This window comes from Vulpes lagopus, chromosome 14 (assembly GCF_018345385.1).
Source record: "Vulpes lagopus strain Blue_001 chromosome 14, ASM1834538v1, whole genome shotgun sequence".
Lineage (NCBI taxonomy): Eukaryota > Metazoa > Chordata > Mammalia > Carnivora > Canidae > Vulpes > Vulpes lagopus.
In genome coordinates, this window is record NC_054837.1 from 16,752,055 (window position 1) to 16,778,248 (window position 26,194).

General features: G+C 49.5%; 1 protein-coding gene across 1 annotated transcript in view; it reads right to left on the minus strand.

Moving 5' to 3' along the window:
- Positions 1–26,194, minus strand: part of SEZ6L (seizure related 6 homolog like) — a 188,376-nt gene that overhangs the window by 35,926 nt on the left and 126,256 nt on the right. Inside the window, exons 7-10 of the mRNA XM_041729298.1 lie at positions 23,804–23,969; positions 21,612–21,778; positions 21,012–21,206; positions 19,392–19,530 (exon numbers count right to left, since the gene is read on the minus strand). Of these exons, the coding sequence (XP_041585232.1) occupies positions 19,392–19,530; positions 21,012–21,206; positions 21,612–21,778; positions 23,804–23,969 (667 nt within the window). The remainder of the gene's footprint in view (positions 1–19,391; positions 19,531–21,011; positions 21,207–21,611; positions 21,779–23,803; positions 23,970–26,194) is intronic.

Below are 26,194 nucleotides of genomic sequence, written 5' to 3' on the forward strand. Positions count from 1 at the left end.
GAGGAAGACACAAAGAGATGGAAAAATATTCCGTGCTCATGGGTTGGAAGAATTAATATTGTGAAAATGTCCATGCTACCCAGGACAATTTACACATTTAATGTAATCCCTAACAAAATACCATGGACTTTCTTCAGAGAGTTGGAACAAAGAATCTTAAGATTTGTGTAGAATCAGAAAAGACCCTGAATAGGGGAATATTGAAAAAGAAAACCAGAGCTAGGGTATCACAATGCTGGATTTCAAGTTGTACTACAAAGCTGTGGTCATCAAGACAGTGTGGTACTGGCACAAAAACAGACCCATGGATCAATGCAGCAGAATAGAGAATCCAGAAGTGGACCCTCAACTCTATGGTCAACTAATATTTGACAAAGCAGGAAAGACCATCCACTGGAAAAAAGTCTCTTCAATAAATGGTGCTGGGAAAATTGGACATCCACATGCAGAAGAATGAAACTAGACCATTCTCTGACACCACACACAAAGATAAACTCAAAATGGATGAAAGATCTAAATGTGAGACAAGAATCCATCAAAATCCTAGAGGAGAACACAGGCAACACCCTTTTTGAACTTGGCCACAGCAACTTCTTGCAAGATACATCCCTAAAGGCAAGGGAAACAAAAGCAAAAATGAACTACTGGGACTTCATCAAGATAAAAAAAGAAACAGTCCACAAAACTAAAAGACAACCTATAGAATGGAGAGGATATTTGCAAATGACATATCAGATAAAGGGCTAGTTTCCAAGATCTATAAAGAACTTATTAAACTCAAGAGCAAAGAAACAAACAATCCAATCATGAAATGGGCAAAAGACATGAACAGAAATCTCACAGAAGAAGACAGGGACATGGCCAACAAGCACATGAGAACATGCCCCGCATCACTGGCCATCAGGGAAATACAGATCCAAACCACAATGAGATACCACCTCACACCAGTGAGAATGGGGAAAATTAACAAGACAGGAAACAACAAAGGTTGGAGAGGATGCGGACAAAGGGGAACCCTCCTGCACTGTTGGTGGGAATGTGAACTGGTGCAGCCACTCTGGAATACTGTGTGGAGGTTTCTCCAAGAGTTAAAAATAGACCTGCCCTATGACCCAGCAATTGCACTGCTGGGGATTTACCCCAAAGATACAGATGCAGTGAAACACCGGGACACCTGCACCCCAATGTTTACAGCAGCAATGTCCACAATAGCCAAACTGAAAGGAGCCTCGGTGTCCATAGAAAGATGAATGGATAAAGAAGATGTGGTCTATGTATACAATGGAATATTACTCAGCCATTAGAAATGACAAATACCCACCATTTGCTTTGATGGACCTGGAGGGTATTATGCTGAGTGAAATAAGTCAATCAGAGAAGGACAAACATTATATGGTCTCATTCATCTGGGGAATATAAAAAATAGTGAAAGTGAATAAAAGGGAAAGGAGAGAAAATGAGTGGGAAATATCAGAGAAGGTGACAAAACATGAGAGACTCCTAACTCTGGGAAATGAACAAGGGGTAGTGGAAGGGGAGGTGGGCGGGGGGATGGGATGACTGGGTGATGGGCACTGAGGGAGGCCCTTGACGGGATGAGCACTGGGTGTTATACTGTATGTTGGCAAATCGAACTCCAATAAAAGAATATTCGTTAAAAAAAACTATTAAAAAAAGAAAAAAGAAAGAAAACGCAGACTTAGCGGCTGAGAGACTGGCCCCGGGGAAGAGCAAGGGCTTCCCACTAAGGTCCCAGGTGAGATGTGGTCCAGAGACCCTCCAGGGAGGCGCTGAGAAATCAGGATGTCAGTGTGACTCCCGAACCAGCAGGAGGTGGAGAGGTGCAGCAGCCGGATGGGTTGGATGGGACTGGAAGTGGTAATCGCAGGTCCCACTCCGGGAGGACGCCCCAGGGCCAGCCCCTCTCTGCTGCCAGCAAGGCTTTCCTGGAGCTTCTGCCAGGAGATCTCCCCTTCTGGGTCTCCTCCCCCGTCCCCTCAGCCACTGCTTGGAGTTCTTCTCCATCTCCTTTCAGCTGGGCTGTGGGACAGCCAGCACCTCCTCGCCTGGCCCCAGTCTCTCCCCTCGGCAACCAGATGAGCCCTTCCCAAACAGAAATCTGCCCCCTTCACAGAACAGATGGATGGAGAAGCAAAATGGGGTGTATCCCTGACAATGGACTGTCATTCAGCAAGTGGAATGCAGCAAGGACGCTCACTACACCGTGGATGCACCTTGCACTTCCTGCCAAATGGAAGAATCCTGTCGCAAAATGCCACCCGGTGCATGACTCCACTGGGAGGAAATACCCAGAGTAGGTAAAGCCAGAGAGGCAGAGAGCAGCTCGGTGGTTGCCAAGGGCTGGGAGGAAGGGTCTGGGAGGAACAGAGTCCTCTGGCTTAACAGGTGTGGGGTTTGTTTTGGGGAGGATGAAAGTGCTTTAAAACCAGATGGAGGTGTTGATCCCACAACAGTGTGAATGTACTAAATGCCACTGAACTGTAGAAGTTAAAATGGTTAAGGTCACGTTATGCAAATTTTACTTCAATGACTAATACGTGGCACCTCCTCTCAGGGTAGAAGGCAAACTTGGATCCTAGCTTCCAAGGTGCCCTGGACCTAGTTTCTGCACCCCGTTACCTCCTCACAGCTTCATCTCTTACTGTCTCTTTCAAACCCAGTGTTTTACACGCCAACCACAATCAGTTACTCATCAATCTCTCCGAGGACTAATGGAAGCCCTTGTAAGGCTTGTAGCCCTTGTGGGCTGTAGCTCTGACCTCATCTCTGCCTGGAGCCTTGGCCCTAAATAGACTTACTTGCATCAACCTTGGGAGGGGAACTCCTCTCATCCTGGCTGCTTTCAGCACTTGCTCCCACAGATCAGTTGGAAACCTTAAATGACTGGAGCTGCCCCAAATGATTTCTGCCCCACCCACCTCCTTGCCCCTGATTGCCTACATCCTCCATTTTTCTTCGATATGCTGTCTCTCTCTCTCTGTCAAACAAATAAATAGAATCTTAAAAAAAATCAAGAATCAAGCTTGGCACCATGACACCCCTACATTGCCTGATAAGCCACTCCAGTGTCAGCCCATGGCCTTGGCCGGCTGGGTTGCAGCTCCCTCTCCATCTCCACCATGATTCTGCTCCAGGCATATCCTGCAGCTCCTTCCAGGGCTTGAGCAGCCATCTGTGGGCACACTATCCAGTGTTCCCACATCTGGTGTCCCTTGCCACTTCCTTCCAGTTTCGGGGCCAGATATCTGAGAAAAGATCTCCCAAGACCCCCAGTGAGCTTTTGAATGACAACAACACTGCCCAGTGAGGCTTAAGCACCCAAACAACAACTTCACACACTAAGACTTAGGATCATCCCCAAGTTTATAGACTGGGAAACTGAGACCCAACTGGGAGAAACCACTTGCTCAACATCACAAAAGAATCAGACCCAAGGTCTGTTGGATGCCAAAGTCTGAGATGTGAACCACTATTTTACACGATGTCCCATGAAAGCCATGTGTACCTGTCTCCAAAAAGTGTGCCTAGGGGTGCCTGGTGGCTCGGTTGGTGGAGTGTGAGACTCTTCATTTCGGCTCAGGTCATGATCTCAGGGTCATGAGATTGAGCCCCATGTCTGGCTCCATGCTCAGTGGGGAGCCTGCCTGAGATTCTCTGTCTCCTTCTCCCTCTGTCCCTCCCTTCTAAAATAAAAAAAAAAATCTTGAAAAAAGTGTGACTAGCTTCAGTCTGGTATCAGAAAGTGTGAAAAACATTACAAAAAAAATCTGCAGGATGAGGAAGCCCCATCTCACTGCCCCTGGCATGTTGCAACGCCTTATGTTCTTATGACAGCATCACCAAAGTCCATTCAATTACACCCATCATTTCAACTTTTGTTTTCCTACCAAGATAATATTTCTTCTCTCTACAGACTCCCTGTGTTAAAGGATTGTCTCCTAAACATTTTACATTTCCTGATAGCAATTAAATCTGCTTCATTTTGTTGTCATTATTGATGGTGTATAATCGAGTATGTAATAAAACCAGCATTAAACTGGTGACTTAGTCTGGGGGGCTTTATTTTGTTAGATAGAAAGTTTCTTTGTTTTTCTTTTAAAGATTTTATTTATTTGTTTGACAGGGAGGGAGGAGGGAGAGAGCATGAGCCGGGGTAGCGGGAGGCAGAGGGAGAGGGAGAAGCAGGCTCTCCACTGAGCAGAGAGCCCAACATGGGGCTTGGTCCCAGGCCCCTGGGATTATAACCTGAGCCCAAGGTGGACGCTTTACTGACTGAGCCACCCAGGTGCCCTGAAAGTTTCTGTTGTGTTTTTGGACATACTTAAAAAGAGTCTGGGTACCTGGCTGGCTCAGTTGATGGAGTTTGTGACTCTTGATCTCGGGTTTGTGAGTTCAAGCCCCATGCTGGGTATAAAGATTACTTAAAAGCAAAATCTTGAGAAAAAAAAGAAAAGTGTCTGAGAAGGATGCATAAGACACTCTAGTTTCCGTGGTTGCCTCTGGGGCGGGGAACAGGAGGGGGGCTGTTTGCCGCGGAAAGGAGGGGAAGCAATTATCACAGTAGATTCTTCTGTACTTTTGGGTTTTGAATCATGTGAGTGTATTACCTCTTCAAAAAGGATAAAACAGCTTGAGGGATCCCCATTATTGCTTTCACTAGGGTCTAGAGAGCCAAAGAGGTGAGGATAGAATACAAATTTGATTCAGACTCAGATTAGCAAATCCTTCTCTGGTGAAGTAATTCTCTTGGTCAGCAGAGGGCAGTGTATGCCTAAGCATGGTATAGACTGTGGGTCCTGGGCAGCAGGTGCCCCCTTACCTCGGCCAATCAGGGGCTGGGATGTGGGGGGAACGTGGTAGGTGAGCTTTGTAAGTGTTGAGCTGCAGTTAATATTCCACAGAGGTTGTAGAAAGAAATGATGAGCAAGCCACCTTGCTTTTCTTTATTCCTTTTTAAACAAATGGCTGACCCTTGCTTAGAAATCTTGCCTTTAAAAGGCTTTCCAGGGGCGTTCACGAGATAATTTTAGCTAGACCAACGTATTTGAAAATGTCTAATGGTATGTATTTATTTAAATGTGAATTAGAAAAAATATATAAATATATATGGTCTGCACATCAAACTTCTAATTTCATGGACATTATTTTGCTTAGAGTAAGCCAAGTGAAAAAACAAGCCAATTTATATGCAGTTTAAGGGGGAAAAATCAGAAGTGGCTGGTAATAGAATGGGGCTGTGAAAAAGCAAAATTAAGCCCACAGAATAAAGTCCAGTTTCTCAGCCTTCCTGGACTTCCGGGTGTGTGTGTGTGTGTGTGTGTGTGTGTGTGTGTGTTGGGGGGGGGGTCCACTGTCGGGCCTCCAGCCCACATCTACTGTCTCAAACGTCTTTGCAAACCAGATCCTTTGAAACTTCTAGACCTGCCTCATCCTGTGCTGGTCCCTTCATCTGGAATAAAGACAGAGCTCATCTCTCTGCTTGAAAACATTTTAAGATCCCTCAGGGTTCCTCTGTTGGGGGGGGGGGATGTTTGAAAAATATTACCTCATCCGCATTTACAGCCATATGATAACTAGCCATGTTTTCCATTAGGCTCCTTGCATGCCTTCACACACCATTTCTACCCTGGGACGAACCCTGTAAGCACTACTATCCTCACCCATGTCCCAGAGAAACAAACCAAGGCACCCAGTGGTGGGTGAAGGAGCATCCTGGTGCTCAATCAGCTGGTCCTGGAGGATAGTCAGAATCCAAACTACATGGTGGGAAGGCAGAGGCTCTGTCAGTGGGGCGCGTGGGTGGCTCAGCGGTTGAGTGTCTGCTTCTGGCCCAGGGCATGATCCTGGAGACCGAGGATCAAGTCCCACACTGGGCTCTCCGCAGGGAGCCTACTTCTCCCTCTCCCTCTCCCTCTGCCTCTCTCTCTGTGTCTCTCATGAATAGATAAATACAATCTTAAAAATAAAAAGAAGAACCTCTGTCGGTTCCCACGCCAATTGCCCAAACTCCCTGAAACCACATGCTGTTCTCCCCCAAATCCCTGGAGCCCAGCACAGGGCTCGGCACAGGCAAGAGAAATGTCATTTACACGGTTGAATTATGGTGAACTTCTTCCATTTTCCAGACTGGGCCCACTAAGGCTCAGAGAGTTTAAATGACTTTAAGAAAGTCCAGTGATGCAATTAAGGCTGGACCTCCATGGGACAGTAGAGACGGTGGTTAAATAAACCATAGACTTAAATAAGGAGAGGGGAGGGGAAAGAGAACTGAAGTCCATAAATGCAGTGTTAGGTGCATTAAAACTTTTCTGAAAAGATCTTGCAGAGTTCCTTTGTGTCCATTTCTCACTGGATCCCCTCAACCACATAGTGATGTTGTGAATCCCACTTTACAGAGGAGTAAACAGAGTCCAGAGAGGCCCAGGTCCCGAGGCCTCTGTGCTCCATCACAATGCCACAGTCAGCACCAGACACCCCTTGGTACCGTGGAATTGCTGAGGATCCCTGCGGCCCCGTGCTCATTTGGTTTCAATTAAATTTGATAAAATGGCAGACAGGACAAGAAACCATGTCAGCTCCAGGGAGGACATAGAAGACCAATCTTTCTGGTTCCCTAAAAGGACACCTGAATGCATAAAAAATGAACAGTTTTCTTACTGCTTTTTTTTGTGCTTCCCTTCTTCTCTTCCCTCCTCCCCTCTCCCTGAGACATTCACGAGACACCTTGTTGAGGTCAGGCTCAGGACTCGGCCTCTGCCGGTAGACTCAGTCCTGGCTGCATGTGAGTCTCTCTGCAGAGATTTCAACCTCCCCATGATGCTGAGGCTGCACCCCAGACCAACCAGACCCTCAGCATCTTGGGTCCCCCCAAGATGGGCCACGGGGGTCAGCGTCCCTCAAAACCCCCCAAAAAGCTGCACCAGCGGCCAGGACCCAAAGGCACTGCCGTGCTGTGATTTCAGTGTGGAGGAGGCGCAGGCACTGTGCTCCACTGCTTTCCCTCCTTTCTCTGGTTTCTCCACCTCCCCCCCTCTCCGCCAATCCCCCTCTCATCCCTGGAGAGAAACAGAAGAATGAGACTCCCATGCTGGACATGCCTTTCCTGTGGGACCACCCACGGGTGGAGCTGCTTCTCATTTCCACATTGCCAGACAGGGCAGACTCTGAACATGGCATGCAAAGGTTTGTCAAAGTCAATGACAAGACATTTCCCACCCAGCATCATGGACCAGGAGAACACCCAGCAGCTCCTAGCTGGTTTGCCTAGGAAAAACTCAGTCTTCAACCATCCCAGTGATTTTGCTCCATCTTGAGGGGCTGTGCTAAGAGAATGGGCTCTGGTTCCAATCCTCAAGCTGCCGATTTCTAGCTGGGTGACTCTGAAAAAGTGGTTTAACCTCTCTGAGCCTCAGTGTCTTCACCTGGAAAATGGGGATAATATTATGGAGAGTTGTTAAAGGAAGTAATTAGGGCCAGGAACAATAAACATTTGTTTATTGTGTGTATGATGGTGGGTGTGTGTCTGCGGCGTGCGTATGGTTTGTGGTGTGTGTGTGCGGTGTGTGTATGATGGTGGTGTGTGCATGTGTGTGTGTGTATGGTGTGGTGTGTATATGGTGTGTGTATACAGTGTGCGCATGATGTGTGGTGTGTGCATGCAATGTGTGTATGATGGTAGTGTGTGTCTGCGGTGTGTGTATAGTGTAGTGTGTGTCTGTGGTGTGTGTATGGTGTAGTGAGTATATGTGATGTGTGTATGGTGTAGTGTGTATATGCAGTGTGTGTATGGTGTGGTGTGTGTATGATGGTGGTGTGTGTATGGCATGGTGTTTGTGCAGTGTGTATGTTACGACACGTGTGTGATGTATGGTGTGTGCCTGTGGGGGTGGCGTACGCACACACACACACACGCAGGAGGTGGTGGGCCCGGGGCTCTGCATGGCTGGAGGAAGATGTTACAGAGCTGTCCCCACAGGAGCTGATAGCTGCTGGCCGTGTCCCTGTCACTCCGCAGCCGCATCCTGACACACACATTGAAGGCAGCCCTTGTAAAGCCTGGTACGTCTCGGCGGAGCTGCCACCACCCTCCCCGCACACCCAGCGCCGGCTGGGGCGCGTGGGCTGTGCGCAGGAAGCGTCCTCCAGGAAAGAGCCACCAGTTGGGAACCTCCAGGGCTCACCCCAGCTCTCCAGGGAGGCGCCTGGCAGGTGTCGGGGCGCCAGTCTCCCCGCCGCCCTCCACGGCCGTCAGGACCAGGGACAGGGCCTGCGGCCAGGGCGCACTGCCCAAAGCACAGCACCAACCGGGCCGCTGCCCCCAGAACTCTCAAGAGAGGCTGGCTGCGTCAGGATAACTTCCTTCCACCCCGAAAGGCAGGCTGAGAGCTGGTGCCGGCCACGGGCTCAGCCTCAGACAGCCAGGCCCCAACCCTGACCCAGCCCCCCAACCCCGTCCAGCTGGCGAGCCACCGAGGGCCCCTCAGAGCATCTGTGTCTTTGTCTGTGACAGGGGGGCCACGTCATGTGGACTCCTTGGTTGCTCTGGGAATTAGCTGCATAGACTGTGCACGTGGAGAGTCTGGCTCGCGGGAAGGGCCAGATCCGTGGGAGTTATCTCCGGGCCTGGAGTAATCTAACTTGATAGCAGCCACACGGTGGACCCTCGATAAACACCGCTGAATAGTAAGTGCGTGAGGCCACCGCATGTCAGGGACTCATAAAACGAGCAGCCGCGTCTCCGCAGGATGTCGGATCTAATTGCATCCGAATGCCCTGAGCTCATAGGTGTGCTCTGGCAAGGCCACCGTCCCAGCTCAAGATGGCGGGTTGGGGGGGCTGGGGGTCCCTCCCACGGCTCCTCTTGCCATCGCTGGGGCTGGAAGAGTGTGTAGGGGCTGAGGGGGTCAGGAAACAGGCATGTGATGGGGGAGGACCTCCCCTGGAGCCTGTGGTTTCCTGTTACCACCGACCATGACAGTCCCTTGCACGCCGCAGGAGGGGGTGTAATCAGTCAGGTGGACGCCAGTCAAGAGAGTTTCCGATGAACCCTCTTGATTTCTCATTGTCACACCAAATGCCAAGCTCATGGGCAATCAACCCTTGTGAGTGCATGTGTGTGTGTGTGTGTGTGTGTGTGTAGTTGCACAAAGGATCTCAGTGTGTGTACACACCACAGGAAAGAATTCATCATCATCAACATAGCTGCCAATTAAATTACAATGTGTGTAATGTACCAAGGGTTTGGTCCCCTTGGACTCTGAGAAGTAGGTACCATTGGCATCCTCATTTTAAAGATAGGAAACTGAGATTCAGAGAAGTGGAGTGACATATCTAAGGTCACACAGCCAATAAAGTGGAAGAGTGGGACCCGAACCCAAGACTTCCTGCCATGAGCAAAGGCCCTTTTTCCTCTCCTGCATGTTGGAGGCATCATGTAGAGAGCAAAACATTTCTCGAGGCTTCTAAGTTCCAAGTCCCAGGCGCTAAGGACAAATCTCATCTCTGTCACTTCCTAGAGGTGAGATCATAGGCAAGTTCTTCAGGTCTCTGAGCCTCGGATTCCTTTGGTAAAATGGGGACGGTGAGGGCCACCTCTTAGAGCCATCGTCCACAGTGATGTCATTAGGAGCTTTGGACAGGAACCAGGAAACCTGAGTTCTAACCCCCACTCTTCCCTGGCAAGAGTGTCTCTCTCAGTTCCCTTATCTGTAAAAGGAGATAGTCAAGGGGCGCCTGGGCGCCTTGAGTGCAAACATGATTTCAAAGCTCTGTCCATCTCTGTGATGGCTTCAAAGCCCCTGCCAGCAAGAGGTGGAGTCTGTTTCGCCACCCTTTGAATGTGGGCTGGCCCTTGGTCTGTGACTTGCCATGGGAGACAGTGGGTGTTGGCTGCTGTGCCAATTTCTCGTCTCAACTCAAGAGGCCTTGAATGCTGCTTCTCATTGTCTTGGAACCCTGGCTAGTCACCATGGGAAGAAGCCTGAGCTAGCTTTTGGGGCAGATGAGCCAACCTGGGCTAGGCCAGCCCAGACCCTCTGATGGGCAACCCACCCCAAACACATTAGAAAGGCCACAATCTGCAGAGACACCCACCCAACCCATTGCTGCCCAGAGATGCATGCATGACCCAGCTGAGACCAGAAGAACTGCCTGGATGACCCGCAGACTCGTAAGAAATGCGACAAGCTTGCTGTTTTATGGTGCTGAATTTGGGGTCATTTGTTATGCAGCAATAGCTGACTGATACAGCAACCTTGGGACAGTCTCTTCCCATCTCCAGGCCTCAGTTTTCCTTATCTGCAACAGGATGGGATTTGGGCTCTAGGAACTTTGTTGTCCGTGGATTCCTTACAACTTTTGGCTCTTGGGAAATCCCATCTCCCTCCACTAATAGATTGGAAGGTTTTTATTTCTTCTGGGGCCATTTCTTCCATGATTTCTGATGGACATCTGTGCTCCTGGGGTCAAGGCTGCCCTCTATTGTTGACCGTCTCTCTTGCCTGGGTCTCAGTCAAGCTGAATTCTTGCAGCCCAAAGCAGCAAACATCCCTGTTTCAAGAACTGTAGTGCCTCTGGACAAGGCACTTAATTTTTAGGGCTTGGAATTAACTTAGCACGGCACAGGTTGGCAGTAGCTGAAGAGAAATATTCCATGGCTATCAATCATGTGGTTACTGGGCTTTGTTATTAGGTCCTTTTATTTCCTGGTTAGAGAACTGTGTTGGAGCCCATAAACAGGGAGAGGTTTGGGGCTGGGCTCTGTAGCAGAGTCAGAGAAGGCAAGCTGGAGCCCGGATGAAACTTTTTTCTTCCAGAGATATACGTATGTTTACAATAGGTCCCAGGAAACGGAGGGCAGAGGGGGTGCACCTCTCTGAGCCTTGGTTTCTTCTTCTGTAAGGTGTAGCTAGGGTTTCTCCCCTGCGGAGCACCTCACTACTATTATTGTGTGGTTGTAGCACTGGCTTTGACCTAGGAGACCTGAGTTTGAGTCCTAAGTCAGCCCCTTCCCAGCTGTGTCCTCAAGCAAGAGGGTCTCTCTCAGTTCCCTTATCTGTAAAAGGAGATAGTCAAGGGGCACCTGGGTGGCGGCTCTAGTTGGTTAAGTATCATCTGCCTTTGGCTCAGGTCATGAGCCCAGGGTGCTGGGATTGAGCCCCGCATCTAGCTCCCTGCTCAGCGGGGAGTCTGCTTCTCCCTCTGTCCCTCCCCCAGCTTGTGCGCATGCTCTCTTTCTCTCAAATAAATAAATAAAATCTTAAAAAAAATAAAAGATAGCCACTGTGACATCACATAGGCGTCTGGTAAGAGTGAAATGATTTGCTATGGGTAAAGCACTCAGAGACTAGCAAATAGCAAGTGCTCGATGCATGTAAGACTTTTTTTAGGATGGTGTCATCATCAATGAAATAGTGCGTGCCAAGTATTTAGCATAAAATGTGGTACATAGTAGAGGGTGAAAGTAGCGTCCACCATGGTTATTTGTTTATTTTATGTCAGAAACTTTACTAAGAACTTCACGTGTTATTTAACTAACTCCCTCACCACCCTTGTCTCTTTCTCTCTCTCATTCAACAGATATTTATTGAGCACCTGCTGTGTGCCAGTCACTGGGGATGAAGTGAACAAAGCTTCCAGCTGTGAGGTGGGAATGGCCACCTGCAATCATCTACAGAGGCCACAGAGCTAATGGGGGTAGCAGAGCCAGGATTTATATGTAGCTCTTTTTACTCTAGAAGCTTTTATGACTCTCTGTCATGTGGCATTGTGACCAACCCCCGTGCTGGGCGTCTGCAGCCATGCTTGGGTTGTTTTCCTGGTCCCTGCTCTGACTTACTGTGTGATGCTAGGCAAGTGACTTCCCCTCTCTGGGCCCCTCCCAGCTCTTCCATTCTATGATGTCTTCACAAATTATCCCTTGATTCTTTTATTTTCCTTTCTATGCTTTAACTTGAGAGAGAGAGAGACAGAGACACAGAGAGAGAGAGACAGAGGCGGGTGGGGGGAGAGAGAGAAATTTCAGAAACTGTTAAGGTTTTAAAAGGCTCATGCTCAGCTGTGTTTTAGGTAAGCTGATGGAGCTAAGAGGTACTTGATGATTTAGGGAATAGGCATTTGGGGTCTGAAGGAGGTTTAGCCTGAGGGGTCCCGACTCAATTTAAGATCATGCGCCCTCCCTTCCCACCTCTACCGCCAATAATGCAAGGCAGACAGTTCTAATTAGTGCTTCAATTCAGGGCATCCATTTGGTGTCTAACGGTCCCTGCTTTCACAGCTCGAGTGCCCTGCTCCCAGAGGCCCCTCCTGGAAGCCCTTCCCCCATTGCAGCTTGGCCAATGGACACTCTTCAAGCTTCTGCTTGGATGTCACCCTCTCTGTGACAGTTCCATGACCTGCAGAGCTAATGCAGCATCCCGCTACCTCCCGTATGCTCACTCCTCCAGACACAGCACTTAGCCTGCATTTTGCCGGGTTGTCTACTTATGGCACTACTTTCCTTCCTGAACTTTGAGTTTCTGGAGGTCCGGGAGCCTCCCTGGTGCATCATGGAGACATATGGCTGGTCCCCCAAAAGACTGTTCAAGTCCACAAAAGCGGAAGCTATGGTGTGTGTGCAAAGGCTGGCTCAGTCCTTTGTTAGCTGTGCGACCTGAGAAAGCCACTTAACAAGCTCTCTGTCATCTGCAAATCCAGGGTGCGGCGGCCACAATATCTTATAAGGATTCATAGTCTCCGTTGATGAAGTGCCAGTGACGTGCTGGACCCCACACCACGCGCTTTGTGTACATTCTCTCTAATGTAGGTAATTCCCCCTCCATAATGATCTCTACCCCTGTAGCTCTAATTTATGCGGTTATGATCTCTGAATAATAATGTGTCACAGTGTGCATCATGTCTCCATGGACATGAAGCACTCAGCTTGGGTTCTGGCACGCAGTAGGTCCTTCATTGATGCTAACCCAGTGGAGTCAAGAGGCGGGCACCCGCGGCTTCAACAAACCTGCCTGGCTGATGAGGGGGAGAAAAGTCCCCTCTCGCCTGCCACCTGTGGTTTACGTCCTCGTGACGCAGCAGACAGTGCGCAGCACCTACTACGGGCCACCCACCCGGCTCAGTCAACAGTGCAGACTCCTTCCCCCTCACCAAGGCGATAAGTAACAATCACAAGCGCTTAGGCGGTGTGAGGGGCCCTGAGGACAGAATTATTTTTACTATCAAACCCAAATTGGTTTACTAAAACTGTCAGCGGAAACCAAGCAAGATAAATTAAACCCAGCAGCTCTCGGGCCTCACGTAACCCTGGCTGGTGAGATGCTATTTTCACTCCCTCTGTGGGAGGAAAGGGGGTGCCAGGTCCAGCTGCCACTCTGCCAGGCGTGTGCCAGAGTTTGCCGGGGAGAGCCCGAGGCTGCTGACCCGAGGACTCGGCTCCCCTCTGCAAAGCTTTAATCCCTGTTAAGGGCTTAAAACCTTTCCTCTGTGGCCCAGTTTGTGTGAGTGCAGACTTCTAACTTGGCCTTGAGGCACCAGCCTGGTTCCCTTGCTGCCTGCTGGTCCTTCCTCCTCCTAGATGCCGCCTCTCCTGCATCCCTTCCTCTGCTCCTTTCAAATGCTGGTGGGGATCCCAGACCCTGGAGGCATGGCAAGCCGGGTCTGCATCCCCTCTGCCAGTTCCCGGCCGGGCGGCCGCAGCCACTCTTGGCCTCCACGCTCTCATCTTGCTCATCTGTAAAATGGAGCTGCTAGTAGAACTCAGCACGCATGCTCACTTTGAAGGCACCTGTGAACGCCTGGGTGCGCTAAGTGTTTGGCATCTATTTGATATTATGGACCAACAAGAAGAGAGTCGTGCTCTCCTGCTTCTGGACCTTAGCACATGCCATTCTTTTCGGCTCGAGCACTGTACCCGCCCCTCCCCATCCCTTCCCACCTTGTGTCTGTCCTTCAGGTTTCAGTATGGACCAGGGTTTTTCTGCTTCGGCCCTACTGACATCTTGGGTCAGCTACTTGGTTGTGGTGGGGGCTGAACCATGCACATCGGGATGCGGGATGCGGAGCAGCACCCTTGGCCTCCTTCCACTGGATGCCAGTGGCTCCCTCTCCACGCCCCCTCCTGCACCAACTCTACAGTCAGAACCGCCTCCAGACACGGCTGTTTGCTGAGAGAGACGTTGCTTTCCCTGGAAAGCTTTCCTTTGCATCGTCTACCAGGCTCACCCTTCTCGCCCCGGGCCTCCAGGGCCCCTGTATGTGCTCCTGTCTGCACCATGTCCCCCAGCACAGGGCCACACCGTTCTTGCTCACTGCCAGGGCCCAGCGGGCACCTCATTCACAGCGGGTGCTCTATAAATGCATGTAGAATCACACAGAATTTGCTCAATGAGAAAAATGGCAGCGCCTCCGCGATGACCGACTTGATTTTGATGTCACTTCAAGGACTACGGTCCTGGGATGATGCTGGCTGGATGCCCCACGGAGGGAGCAGAAGCTGCTCTGTGGAGGACAGTACCCTACCCACCCCCACCAGGGCCTCATCTCGGGCCCCACTTGTCACCTTCACCTCTGCCTGCATCTGATGATCCAGAAGACGGTACGGCCTCCCTGCACCTCACCCCCTACTCGGCCCCCAAAGTCTACCAGTGGATTTGGCTGGTCATCACTGGGTTGGGGGTCCTCCCAAGACCCACTCTAGATTCTGCTTCTAAGTCTATGATGGCAAATCCTTTGATACTATAATTTATGACACCTTCTCTTGGGGGATCTTCCCACCACTATTATTTTACTTGATAGCTTTTGGCCAAACTTTTTTTCTTAACATTGCCGCTCATGTAATAAATGTAGACTTATTGATAAAAGAAGGCCACATCTTAATGGTCTTTCCATATTTTTCTGAACTTTTTCCCCCTCCTTGTGCATAAGAGCAGCTGGACATGAATTTGGGTTCACGTTCTGGCTTTGAAACCTCATGGCCGTATGATCATGAGAAGTTGTCTTAATTTTATTCACTCTTACTTACTGAGCACCTACTATGGGCCAGGCATTGATTTACATACTGTGGTTATAGCAGGGCATCAAATAGGAAACAAATCCTTCCATTCTCATGGATGTGACGTTGTAGGTGGAGGGGGTGACATGCTTCAACAAATATGGTAATGTGTGGTATGTTGAGTGGTGTTAAGTGCTACAGGGAAACGTGAAGCAAGGTAAGGGTATCAGGAATGGCAGAGATGTTGGGGTGCCTGGCTGGCTCAGTCCATGGGGCATGTGACTCCTGATCTTGGGGTTGTGAATTTGGGTGTCAAGATTGCTTAAAAATAAAATCTTAAAAAAAAAGAAAGAAAGAATGACAGAGATGCTGATTTAGATCAGGGTGTCGGGTGACATCTCATAAGAGGTGATTTGTGAGCAGAGGCCTACAAGAAGCTAGGGAGTGAGCGAGGCAGGGTATTCAGGGTACAGCATCCTGGGGTTGGGGGAGGGGAGAAGAGACAGCTAGTGCAAAGGCCCTGGGGTATGTCTGGGGAACAACAAGGAAGCTAGTGTGGCCAAATGGAGGGAATAAGGAGTGGAAAGAAATGAAACAGGAGATATAACCAGGGCTAGATCACATGGGGCCTTTTGCAAGAACTCCAGCTTTTACTCTAGATAAAATGTAGAACGACTGTAAACTTTGAAGCAGAGCATGATGTGACCTGCCTTACTTAGGTTTTAACAGGATCCCTTAGGGTGGTAGGTTACAAATAGCCCAAAAGGGACAAAAGCAGGAGCGGGGAGACCAGTCAGGATGCCTGTGGGATAATTCTGGGATGAGACATGGACCACAGTGGCAGTAGTGGGGGTGTCACACATGCTTGGACTCTGGGCGTATTCTGATTCTTGAATTCTAGAATCAACAGGATGTACTGAGGACTCGAGTACAGGGTGTGTGAGAAATCCAAATAGCAGTGAGTGTGCTGGAGCTGGCAGCTTGCACTGGCTCATGTGAGTCAATTGTTAAACATCCGGGCATCCGGCGAGCCCGCTGGCACTGTGTTAGTAGCTCGGAAAGGGCCATGGTGGGAGTATTTACACCACGGAAATTGGCGAATGCCATAAATCAGGATGTTTCTCCCTACCCCACTGCCAAGAAAGCCAATTGTTGGACGTGCACCCATGTCCTCCTGCCCTAGAACAATTCCAAGTCCTTTTGGCCTGAGCAGCTGGTAGGATGGACGGCTCCTTACCAAGATGGGCAGATGAGATGAAACGGGTTTGGAGAAGGAATCAGGAGTTTAACTTTGGATACCCTTCATTTGGGAGGCCCTTTTAGGCACCCAACTGAAGAACTCAGAAGGCAGGGAATAGGAGTTGAATAGAGTAGTTGTAGCACCCCCACAGGACAACTCTGGGTGGGAGATAATTCACGTCTGTAAAGCACCCCACAAATAGGAAGCACTCAATGATGAAAATTGCTCTCTTCATCACGGCGATGAGAAAGAACTTTAATCACTATCTAGACCAAGGCTTACAAACTGGAGGCTCCTCAAGTCTGGATCCAGCCAGCAGATCTATTTTTTGGGAGGGGGAGAGGCATTATTCTTAAAAAAAAAACCCCACCAAAAAACAACTTTAAATGATTTCTGGAAGGGTGAGAGGGCCTCTCCCCTCTCTATCACTCCAAATATTTGGGCCCCAAATCCATTCTGTTACTCATCCGGCCCTCCGTGAGTTTGAGTCTGAATTCTCTTGGCTCAAGGCAGCCCATCACTTTGCAGAAAGGGGACCATGAAGCCCAGGGAGGCTTGCTGCTGGGTCCTGGGCTGCTCAGGAGTCCCTGGCAGGGCATGGAGGAGGGGAGCCGGGACTCCTCTCTCCCGGCCAACACTCAGATCTGGGGTTGCCAGGATGGTCAGAAGGGAGAAAGTCTGTCCCCTTGGGAGGGGTCCCTTCCTGCCATGGGTGCCGGGAGTGGCCCAGCTTTGAGGAACCTAACTGCTCAGGTTCCTGGATCAGCTGCCCCATTGCACGCTTCGCAGTGGACATGAAACTCTATCCACTGTCAAGCTGAAGGTTCACTGAGTATTTGATGCCTAGAGAGAGTGAGAACAAGGGCTCCCAGCTTCCTGTGTCCCCATCCAGGCCTGTGACACCAAGGTGAGAGGTGGGCCGGTCTTGGAGGAGCAGAACCACCCGTCCAGGGGGCGGGTGTTGGGAGAAGGCTGCTGAGCCCAGCAGAAGGGGGTGGCATGGACAAGACAAGCCAGGATACCAGGAGTTGGTTCTCCTTCTGGCAGAAGATTGAGGTGGCTTGCTACTAACTGCTGGTGCAGGGATGCTCATAAACCAGGACTGCGCATTCATATTTACCATGACGGCAGTAGGGAGCCTCAGAAGGTTTCTCACAGCAAACAGCTTTAGAAGGGACTTTCCTATTTGAGGCTTCAGCTAAGAAGACACCACGTCTCCCTGGAACCCTTTCCCTCCATAACTCCTACCTAATCCTCACGCTCCAGCCATAACAAACTTCTTTCAAGTCACTAAGTGGGCCACCTTCTCTCTCATTTCCAGGCTTTTCACATTCTGTTCTCACCGTCTGAGACACTCCTCCTTTTCCCCTCATGGTTGCCTACCTTCTCTTTCAGCTCAGAAGTCACTTCCTCCTGGAAGCCCTCCTTGATTTCACTCAGGCTTCTCAGCGGCCTGTCCACCCTATCCCCGCTCTCACCACACCGCATATCATTTCATGTCTGCCTCATCCCCTAGACAGTGAGGGCAGAGGCTGTTCTGTTTTCTCACAACTGTACCTTCAGCACCTTGCTTAGCGCTTGCACACAGTAGGTGCACATGTGCCCCCCCTTCCTCCCCTCACAGAGCTAATCGGGACCATCCAACCTGCTCTGTTACAACATAAACTTCACTGCCCAAGGGGCAACTGTCCAAGCCTTTCCAGCGCCTACAACCAGGCTTGGCTCATAGTAGACAGCTCAGAAACTATCATCCTTCATACCAGACTCTAGAAGTCAGGGAGGTGAGAATAGGAGAAAGGGGGGAACTCCCGCTGAGGAGTGAGCAAGGGAGGGAACGGGCAAGGGATGCTTCCAGGCTGTTCCAGTAGCCACGAAACACTGAGGTTCCAAGACCCTGGTAGCCAGTGAGAAGCACCACAGCCAGAGAGAAGCCCAGAGGCAAAGAGCTGGGGAGAGGTAGAGACAGGTTTCAGACTCAGGTTGGCCCAGCCCCAGGTCCACAAGGGGCAATTGTGCAAGGTCTGTACATCTTTGATTCTCCTGGAGTGGAAGGTCCTGGAGCAGCCTCCGAGGACACGTCCCTGGCCTCTAAGGGACAGCTTCAAAATTTTATCGTAATTTTGCAGATAAATCTTCCCTTTTGCAAAGCTCCTCTGCAGAGCAAGGCAGCTGGGCCTCGCTGCCCAGCCCGCTGGGTTTCTGCTTCAGGCTTGAGGGGAGCGATGCCTCCCCACCCGGGGCCCTGGCTGCCTCCAGAGAAGCTCTTCAGAACTTGGCATTCCCTCCCTGCCCTCCACTGTCCAAGCCACGGTGTCTGGGTCTGCCCGGAAGCCCTTTCTTCTGCTTCTCTAGACACTACCATCTGTCTCTGTCTGCTTCTCCCCCTCCCTGGAGAGTTCAGCAGGGGGAAAGTTCTGGATGGAGCATCTCCTAGGCACCCCCACTGAGTACAGCAGACGGCCACAGGGCCAGGCAACTCCATCCGTTCTTCACACAGCACTGGTCTCCTGAGTGCCTACTATGTGTCAGGCTCTGCGGTAGATCTGGGGACAGAGGTGCATCAGAGCAAGCCCTGACTACAAGGACTTCTGGGTCTGGTTGAGAGAGACAGATAAGAAAACAAACAGCTGCAGTACAGACAGTACGTGTGATACCTTCCCCCTCCTCCTGGCCACATCGGCTGTTCGGTCCTTCTCAAACACCGCGCTTGCTCTTGCCACAGGGCCTTTACACATTCTGTTCCTTTCAGATATATCCACTCCAACTCATTCGTTAGTTCTGAACTTCAGCATCGGATCCTCAGGGAAGGCTTTTCTGACCTTCCCCTTTGTATCAAACCCCCATTATAGGATCTCATAGCACCATTCACTTATCCTTACACTGTTCACCAAGGTTACGGTATGTCACTGTGGATGCATTTCTACCTTTAATGCCTGCTTCCTCCGCAGACCAAATTGCCTGGAGGCAAGGGGACTGTGTCTTTGTGTGCATGATGTTTCTCCCACTGCTGGGACTCCAGCTCTTTCTTTGCACAGCCCCTGACACATAGTGGATGCCTCATTTACCCTGGCTGAAAGAACAAAGCAGGAGCAATCGCTTCCCCAATGGGGCTGGACTGGAGGTCCACCCGTCATGAACACTCACAACTGGATATCTAAGAAGATCCGTTTCTCCTCCCCCACGTGAATCTTCCAGATACAGTCTTCACCTTCCACGTACGGCTCTGGCCAGTTTGGGGACAGCACCACCCCGGCCACGGCAGAGAGCTCCCCACCACACATGGCTGTAGAAGAAAGAGACAGACAGAGGCAGGCATGTGTTATTCATGAGGAAGCCAGTACAGCGTGGCGGGTAAGAGCGTGGGCTATGACGTCGGACAGGCATGGCTCGCTGTGTACTGGGAACAGGTGCCTGCCCCTCAGGCGGTCCGTGCCTGTGTGTGTGGGATGATCACATTAGGGCTGGCCGCCTGCCTCCTTTAGCTGAGGGCTGGCGAAGAGGGGGCTAAGGGCACTACAGTTCTCTCAGGATCAAGGACAGAGCTCAATGTTCTGGGTGATTCTGCAGCAGCCCCATGCTGGGGCAGGGTGGAGTAGTGGCTAACAGATGCTATACTGCATTGAGGTGGACCTGAGTTCGAGTCTTGCCTCTGCCCCAACAGACTTGGCGGCAAGGCATGCAATCTTGGGAGTCTCAGTTTCCTCCCTCTGTGAAGCTGCAGTAACAGCGCCACTGACTCCGTTGGGGTTTTCTGGAGCTTAATTGAGCTCATGGGTGTCAAATGCAGCCTAGCACCTGGCACAAGGTAAGGGCTTGATACTTCTTAGTGAACATTACTGCTAAGGAGCCCAGCTCTGACCTGGAAGTAGGGATGTGCCTGGCGCCTGGCTCTTTAAATTCCACCCTGTTTACCGTTTTGGAAAGTTCTCAGTGTGGCAGAGGCCAAAGCACCAATGAATTCCGCTCTGTTAAACCAGCACATTTAATACAGGGATCAATCCCTCACCAGGACGAAGCTGTGATTTCACGCCAACCGCCATCCAGGTGGCGGCTGCCAGGAGCCAGGGCTCTCTCCATCACACCACATGCTCCACACGCATCCAGGCTTGAAGTGGCACTGAGTATGCGGAAAGAGGCAAGGCAGGGCAGGGCCCTGGGGGGCTCATGGAGATGAGGGATCCACCCAGCCAATGCTGTCCTGAGGGGCTCAGACCACAGGTCTCTGAGAACAGAGAGACCTGAGTTCCATTTCCACCTCTGCCAGTTACCCTCAGTCTGTTCTTAGGATCACTCCACAGCTTCAGGTCCCTCACCTGTACATGGGGTCAGTACTACGTACCTCGCAGGGTCATAGTGAGGATTAAATCAGATAAGGCACATGCAGCCCTTGGCAACTATTATTGACATCATCACTATTATTAATTAAACTTAGGACTGCCATGTGCGGTTGGGTGGGTTGCACAACACACAAAAGTACATAGCAAGGGGGTACAGAGGAGCTGAAATCCATGCAGAGATCTTTTCACTAAGTTATGTACTAGGGGGTCTGTGCTTGGAGGAAGGGGCATCTTTAAAAATTTATCAATTTTGTAATTTGGACATGCAGCAAATCTGACCCAAAGGATAGTGAGCCCTGGAAAGGGTTCTAATGCTAAAATTGGTGTGTAAATTTGTGACATACTCTAAACCGGGCCCTTGGCCTTTTCATCTGAGGGGGTGGAGGTCCCTGAGGTGCCCTGCGAGAAGGGCAATGGGGCCACTCACCTCTGCACAAGGGCTCTGTGTCATTCCAGTATGGGTCCCGCACATTGATGCACTCGATAATGGCCGGACCCTGCTCCAGAGAGTGGCCGGGATCACAGGTGAACTCCACTATGGTTCCGATGTTATAGGTTGGGTCGGATGTGGTGAAATTCCCATTCTGAATGTAGGGCTCATAACAGTGGCCTTTCTCAAAGGCTAGGGTGGGGATACAAAAGAGGGACAGCAGCTCAGATGAGGCAGGGGCTCCTGACAGTCCTCGATGTCAGAGGATGGGTCCCCTCTTGCTATTTAGGGAAGCCCCAAGGAAAATGGGCCCCAGACCCCAGGTTCCAATTCCAGCTGACATGCTGAGGGCGCTTGGACCATTTACATCGCTTTTTGGGAACTCATTATTTTCGTCTCGAGAATGGGAATACAAACCTCTGCCCTCCCAACCCTGCAGAGTCTGCCTTTGGAAGTCAAAGGGTCAGTCTGGCCTCTGGATCTCCCTCACCCTTAGCAGGTCAAATTTCTAGCCCCCAGGACCCAGCTCAGCTCCGTCATGCTTTCTCTGTGCCCACACCATCACCCAGGATGGGGGAGGCCCCCGGGGATCCTCACCCTCGAACCGGATGTTAAAGGCTGAGGCCGCCCGCGCCTGGTCAGAAGTGAACTCAATGCGGATGCTGTTGCCCTCGCTCAGCAGACCCTCAAAGGGGACGCTCTCGGTTTGGAGGGAGTCATAGAGAAGAGCAGACTTATTGATCAGGCCACTGTAGACCATCATCCTGGCGGGTAGGGGTGGGGGGAAGGATAGGAGGATCACTGACACACAGCAACAGCAGGAGGCGTGTGCCATGAACACCACCTCTGGAGCCTAACTCCCAGATGCAGATCCCGTTTGCCGTGACTTGCCCAGACAAGCCTTATGCAACTTGTTTCCTTTTCTTGTAGAATGCTTGTCCTAGACTCACGGATGGGTTCTGAAGTCGTAGAAAAAATGATGTGTGTGATGTAATGAACCGGACTAATTAATGGATACTAATTATTATTAGTAACTGGGAAGACGAGATTAACGGGCTGAAAGAGTAGTAGTCAGACAACCTGAGTCCCAACTCTGTAACCTTCTGAGCTGTGTGACTTTGGGCAAGGACACTTCACACCACTGTGCCTCTGTTTCTTCATCTATAAAAAGGATGAAATTATACCCACCTACATCAGAGTGTGGGAACTAGATAGAGGCCATGTGCATAACATGCCTAGGACGGAGAAGGTATACGAGTCAAATTTATTAAGCATTTGGCCCCTAACAGGCTCTGTCTTTCAGTCTGATATCGTAAGAGCACAGTGTGTGGAGTCAGGAGTCCTGATTTTCTCTTCCCAATTCTCTTCCCAAGTCTCAGTACACCTTGGGCCTCAGTTTCTACAGCTATGAAAGGAGGGATCATCACGTCTCTTCTACCTATCTTACAGGTGGGTTTTGAGAATACGACAGGATCAGGTGCCCTGAAAAATAAAATGTGCTACACAAAATGTTGGTATTCATTTTCATTGTTATTAAAACCATTTGATACCTGACTCCTTGCTAGTCTTGGTATTTTTAAAGAAATTATGCAAAAACGGGGAAAGAAGCCGTATACAGATTAGATACATTTCTTTTATGGAGTCATAAACAGGCATTTTTAATCCTCTGAAGTTTATTTTTTATTTTTTTAAATTTTTTTTTTACTGTGACTCATAAAAAGGGTTTATCTTATGCTGCCCAGGTGAATTTCTAATATTACCAAAATATATAAATGTTGAAGCCGTGGTTTGTTCATTTTTCCATGTGTCCACTGTGGCTAGGATGAGGACAGGGCTGGCTTCCCACACAAAGTCTCTGAGCATCAGTTAGCTCAACCAGCTCAAAGTGTGGCAGGCAGTGCTGGGGAGTTAGTGTGTCCAGGAGCATCCCATCCAATGATAGATGCGTGGTGGTGGTGGATAAGTACCCCAGATCCTGCCCCCTCCAAAAGGACCGCTCTGAGTCGTACTCAATACAGTTTCCCAGAGGCCTCCGGTGGACAGAATCCCAGCTGCTCCCCACAGTCACCTGCTCACTAACGCACACCGTGGTGACTCCTTTCCCTTTCCAACCCAATGTCCCATGCCTCTACCTGTGCTTCCTAGGATTTGCTCCCAAATGAGTGACTTTCCCTAACATCCTTGTCCCCATGTCTGTTTTTAAGAGAATACACCCTAAGGCAGCAGGTCTAGTTTTCTAGAACATTCGAGAATATTCTAGTATAAAGCCATAGAATATGAAAACTTTAAGGGATTCTATGTGTATTACTTAGAGTCTACAGACATGCTCTTGCTTAGGTATTGCCTTGCAACATCTCCCTAGTTCCTTCATGGGTACAAGTCTAGTGTTTCCACTTCAATTTCCTATTGAACAGGAAATCAAGTCTTGCTACTTCTCTCTGGTTCTCCATGGAGCTTAGTACAGACTGGGCACAGAGCAGATGCTCAGCAAATACTCCCTCCTTGTTAACTGCAAAAAGGGGCATGCAGGAGAAACAATGAGGTGGTGCAACACGGGGATCTGGATTCCCCTATCCTACCGTGTGACCTGGGGTGAGTCCCTTTCCCTCTATATGTCTGAGTTTCCTTACTTGTAAAAGGAGGAGATTGGAGCTGATGGTGTCTAATACCTTGCCAACTTCCTCAGCCCTTCCTTTCTTGACCTCAATGAGCCATTTCCAGACTCCAGATCCCCAGCCACACACTCTGGGAAGGAAGGAGGCTGCTGGGGTAAGTCCTCGGGGGCTTACCTGTCCTTGTCATGCAGTGACAGCCTCTCAAAATGTAGGTGCAGCTTCTGGCTCTCCGGAGCTTCGATTGTCCACACACAGAACTGGCTCCCATTGGCGTTTCCTGGGTAACTTGGGGAGAGGACCCGGCCGATGGTGGCGTTGTGCACAGCCCCTCCACAAGGGGCTGGGGGTGGAAATGGGGGGGTGATCATGAGAGGAGACACAGAGAAAGAGATTCCCACCCCAACCCCTTGGTTGAGGGGCAACAGGATGGGAAGAGGGAGATATGATAAAGGCCTCTTGTCTTGGACGAGGTTCATTCTATTTTATCGGAAACCTCATTCCCTGGCTGGAACCACCCACCCTGTGTGTTCCATGATAGAGAACAACCATGATTTAAGGATTCTTTCATCGTGCTGGCTGTGCCCTGATTCTTCACTATAAGATGGTAATCAAGGACATAAATAGTCCTCAAAAGTAGAAATACACTTTCAGTATTTAGTAAGCACTAAAAATGCAGACTCACTAATAATAAATGAAAAGCAAATCTAGATTGTATTCTATTTTCATCCACCTGACCAGTCAAGGCAAAAAGCAGCCATAACTTGCCGATGGGGAAGGTGGTGGGAAATGGGTGCTCTCAGTCATAACTGGTTAGAATGCAAATTGCTATGACCTTTCAGGAGAGCAATTTGGAGAAATATCTAGAAAATATGTTCCCAAACTCTGACCTAGTCATTAAAGTTCTGGGAATTTACACTAAAAAGAAGATTTGGAGATTTTCACCAAGATTTATGAATGAGGGTGTTCACCACGGACGTGCTTCTAAGAGCAAAAAAAAGAGAAGCAACATGTTTGTCCACTCACAGCTGTTCGGTGAAATAAATGCACTTCGTTCATCTGCTATTAAAAATCACGTTCTTGAGGATTACTTGCGACTATAGAAAAGTGCTCCCTATATTTTAAGTGGGGAAAATAAACCAAGTCACAAAATGGTCCTGCCATACCTATTTCAATGAGTTATTTGCAAAAAATCTATTGAGACCATAAATATAAAAGTGATTTGCTTCTATCTTTACACTTTTGAATTTCTTGAAAAAAATTTTTTTACCAGAGCATTTATTACTTCTATCATAAAAATCTAATAAAGAGATATTAAAAAAATGATTTGTGAACTGAAGGGAGATAGACAAATGTGAGGAATTATTTTTAGGAGATACTTGGATCTCATTAAATGTTTGTTGAATGACTACATTACTAATAAAAACTTGCTAGGGGTGAAAAAGATAGCTAGCTCTCTGCTGTGCTCCGGATTCTGCTGATTTACAGCAAAGACATTGCCAAGAAGCCCCCTCCCCATCCTCCAACACCCATACTTCTTTCAGAACCATGAGCAGAGGTGTGTGTGTGTGTGTGTGTGTGTGTGTGTGTCTGTGTGCCTGTCTGTCTCTATCTCTCTCCTGACCCCCTTCTTGTCCTAAAGAGGAGGTTTAAATCCACCCATACCACTCACCTGCTACTGATCTAGAACAAGTCACAGAAACTCTGTGAACCTCGAGTTTGCTATAAAAGGGTGGTAATGATTCCATGCAGCTTATAGGGCTGTGGTGAGAAATCAATGAAATGACACATATAGGGAACTTGGCACCCTCCTTGGCACAGTACAAGTGCTCAAAACATAGCCAGCATTGTTGTCCTATGGCTCCGGAGCTGAGGAGATCGAGGACACCGTCCCTGGTGGGGGGCACTGGCCACCTGTCCTCTCCAAGCTGCTGCTCATCTGCTGCCTCTCTGCTCCCCTTCCTCGCCTTATTAAGCCAAGTGATGGCTCTGTTTGGCTTCAATTTGCCAGCCGTGGCTCCCCATCCATCTTTCTTAGCACAAATTGAGGCTTAATTCTTCTCTGATTTCACACATAGATAAAAATTAACGCGAAAGAGGCACAGAGACCAACTGCCCTATGGTTTGGATTTTTCCCTTTTGTTAAAAGCAAAGAAGAAAAATTCTGAAGGGCCTTAGGGGAACAATACTGCAACAATCAAATCTCAGAATGTGTCATCAGGCCTCATTTGCTTTTGGATTCCATTGACTGAATGCCTGGAGGAAGGAATAATTTATTATTATTCCCAGGATTCTCCTTGTATGTGGCTTGTGCCCTGGCACATAGTAGGTGCTCAGTTATTACAAGCACTCTATGCTGTCCTGACCACCATCAGAACTTCTGAGAATCTAATAGGGTTTTGCTCTCTTGATAGCCAAGGATGGTTAAGGTTATGCCTAGCAGTACAGGGACCGTGTGGTATAACCTAGAGCTTCTCAATCTATAACATGTACATAAATCACACAGGGGCATATTAAAATGTAGATTCTGATTCACTTGGTCATGTAGGGGGCCCAGGATTATGCATC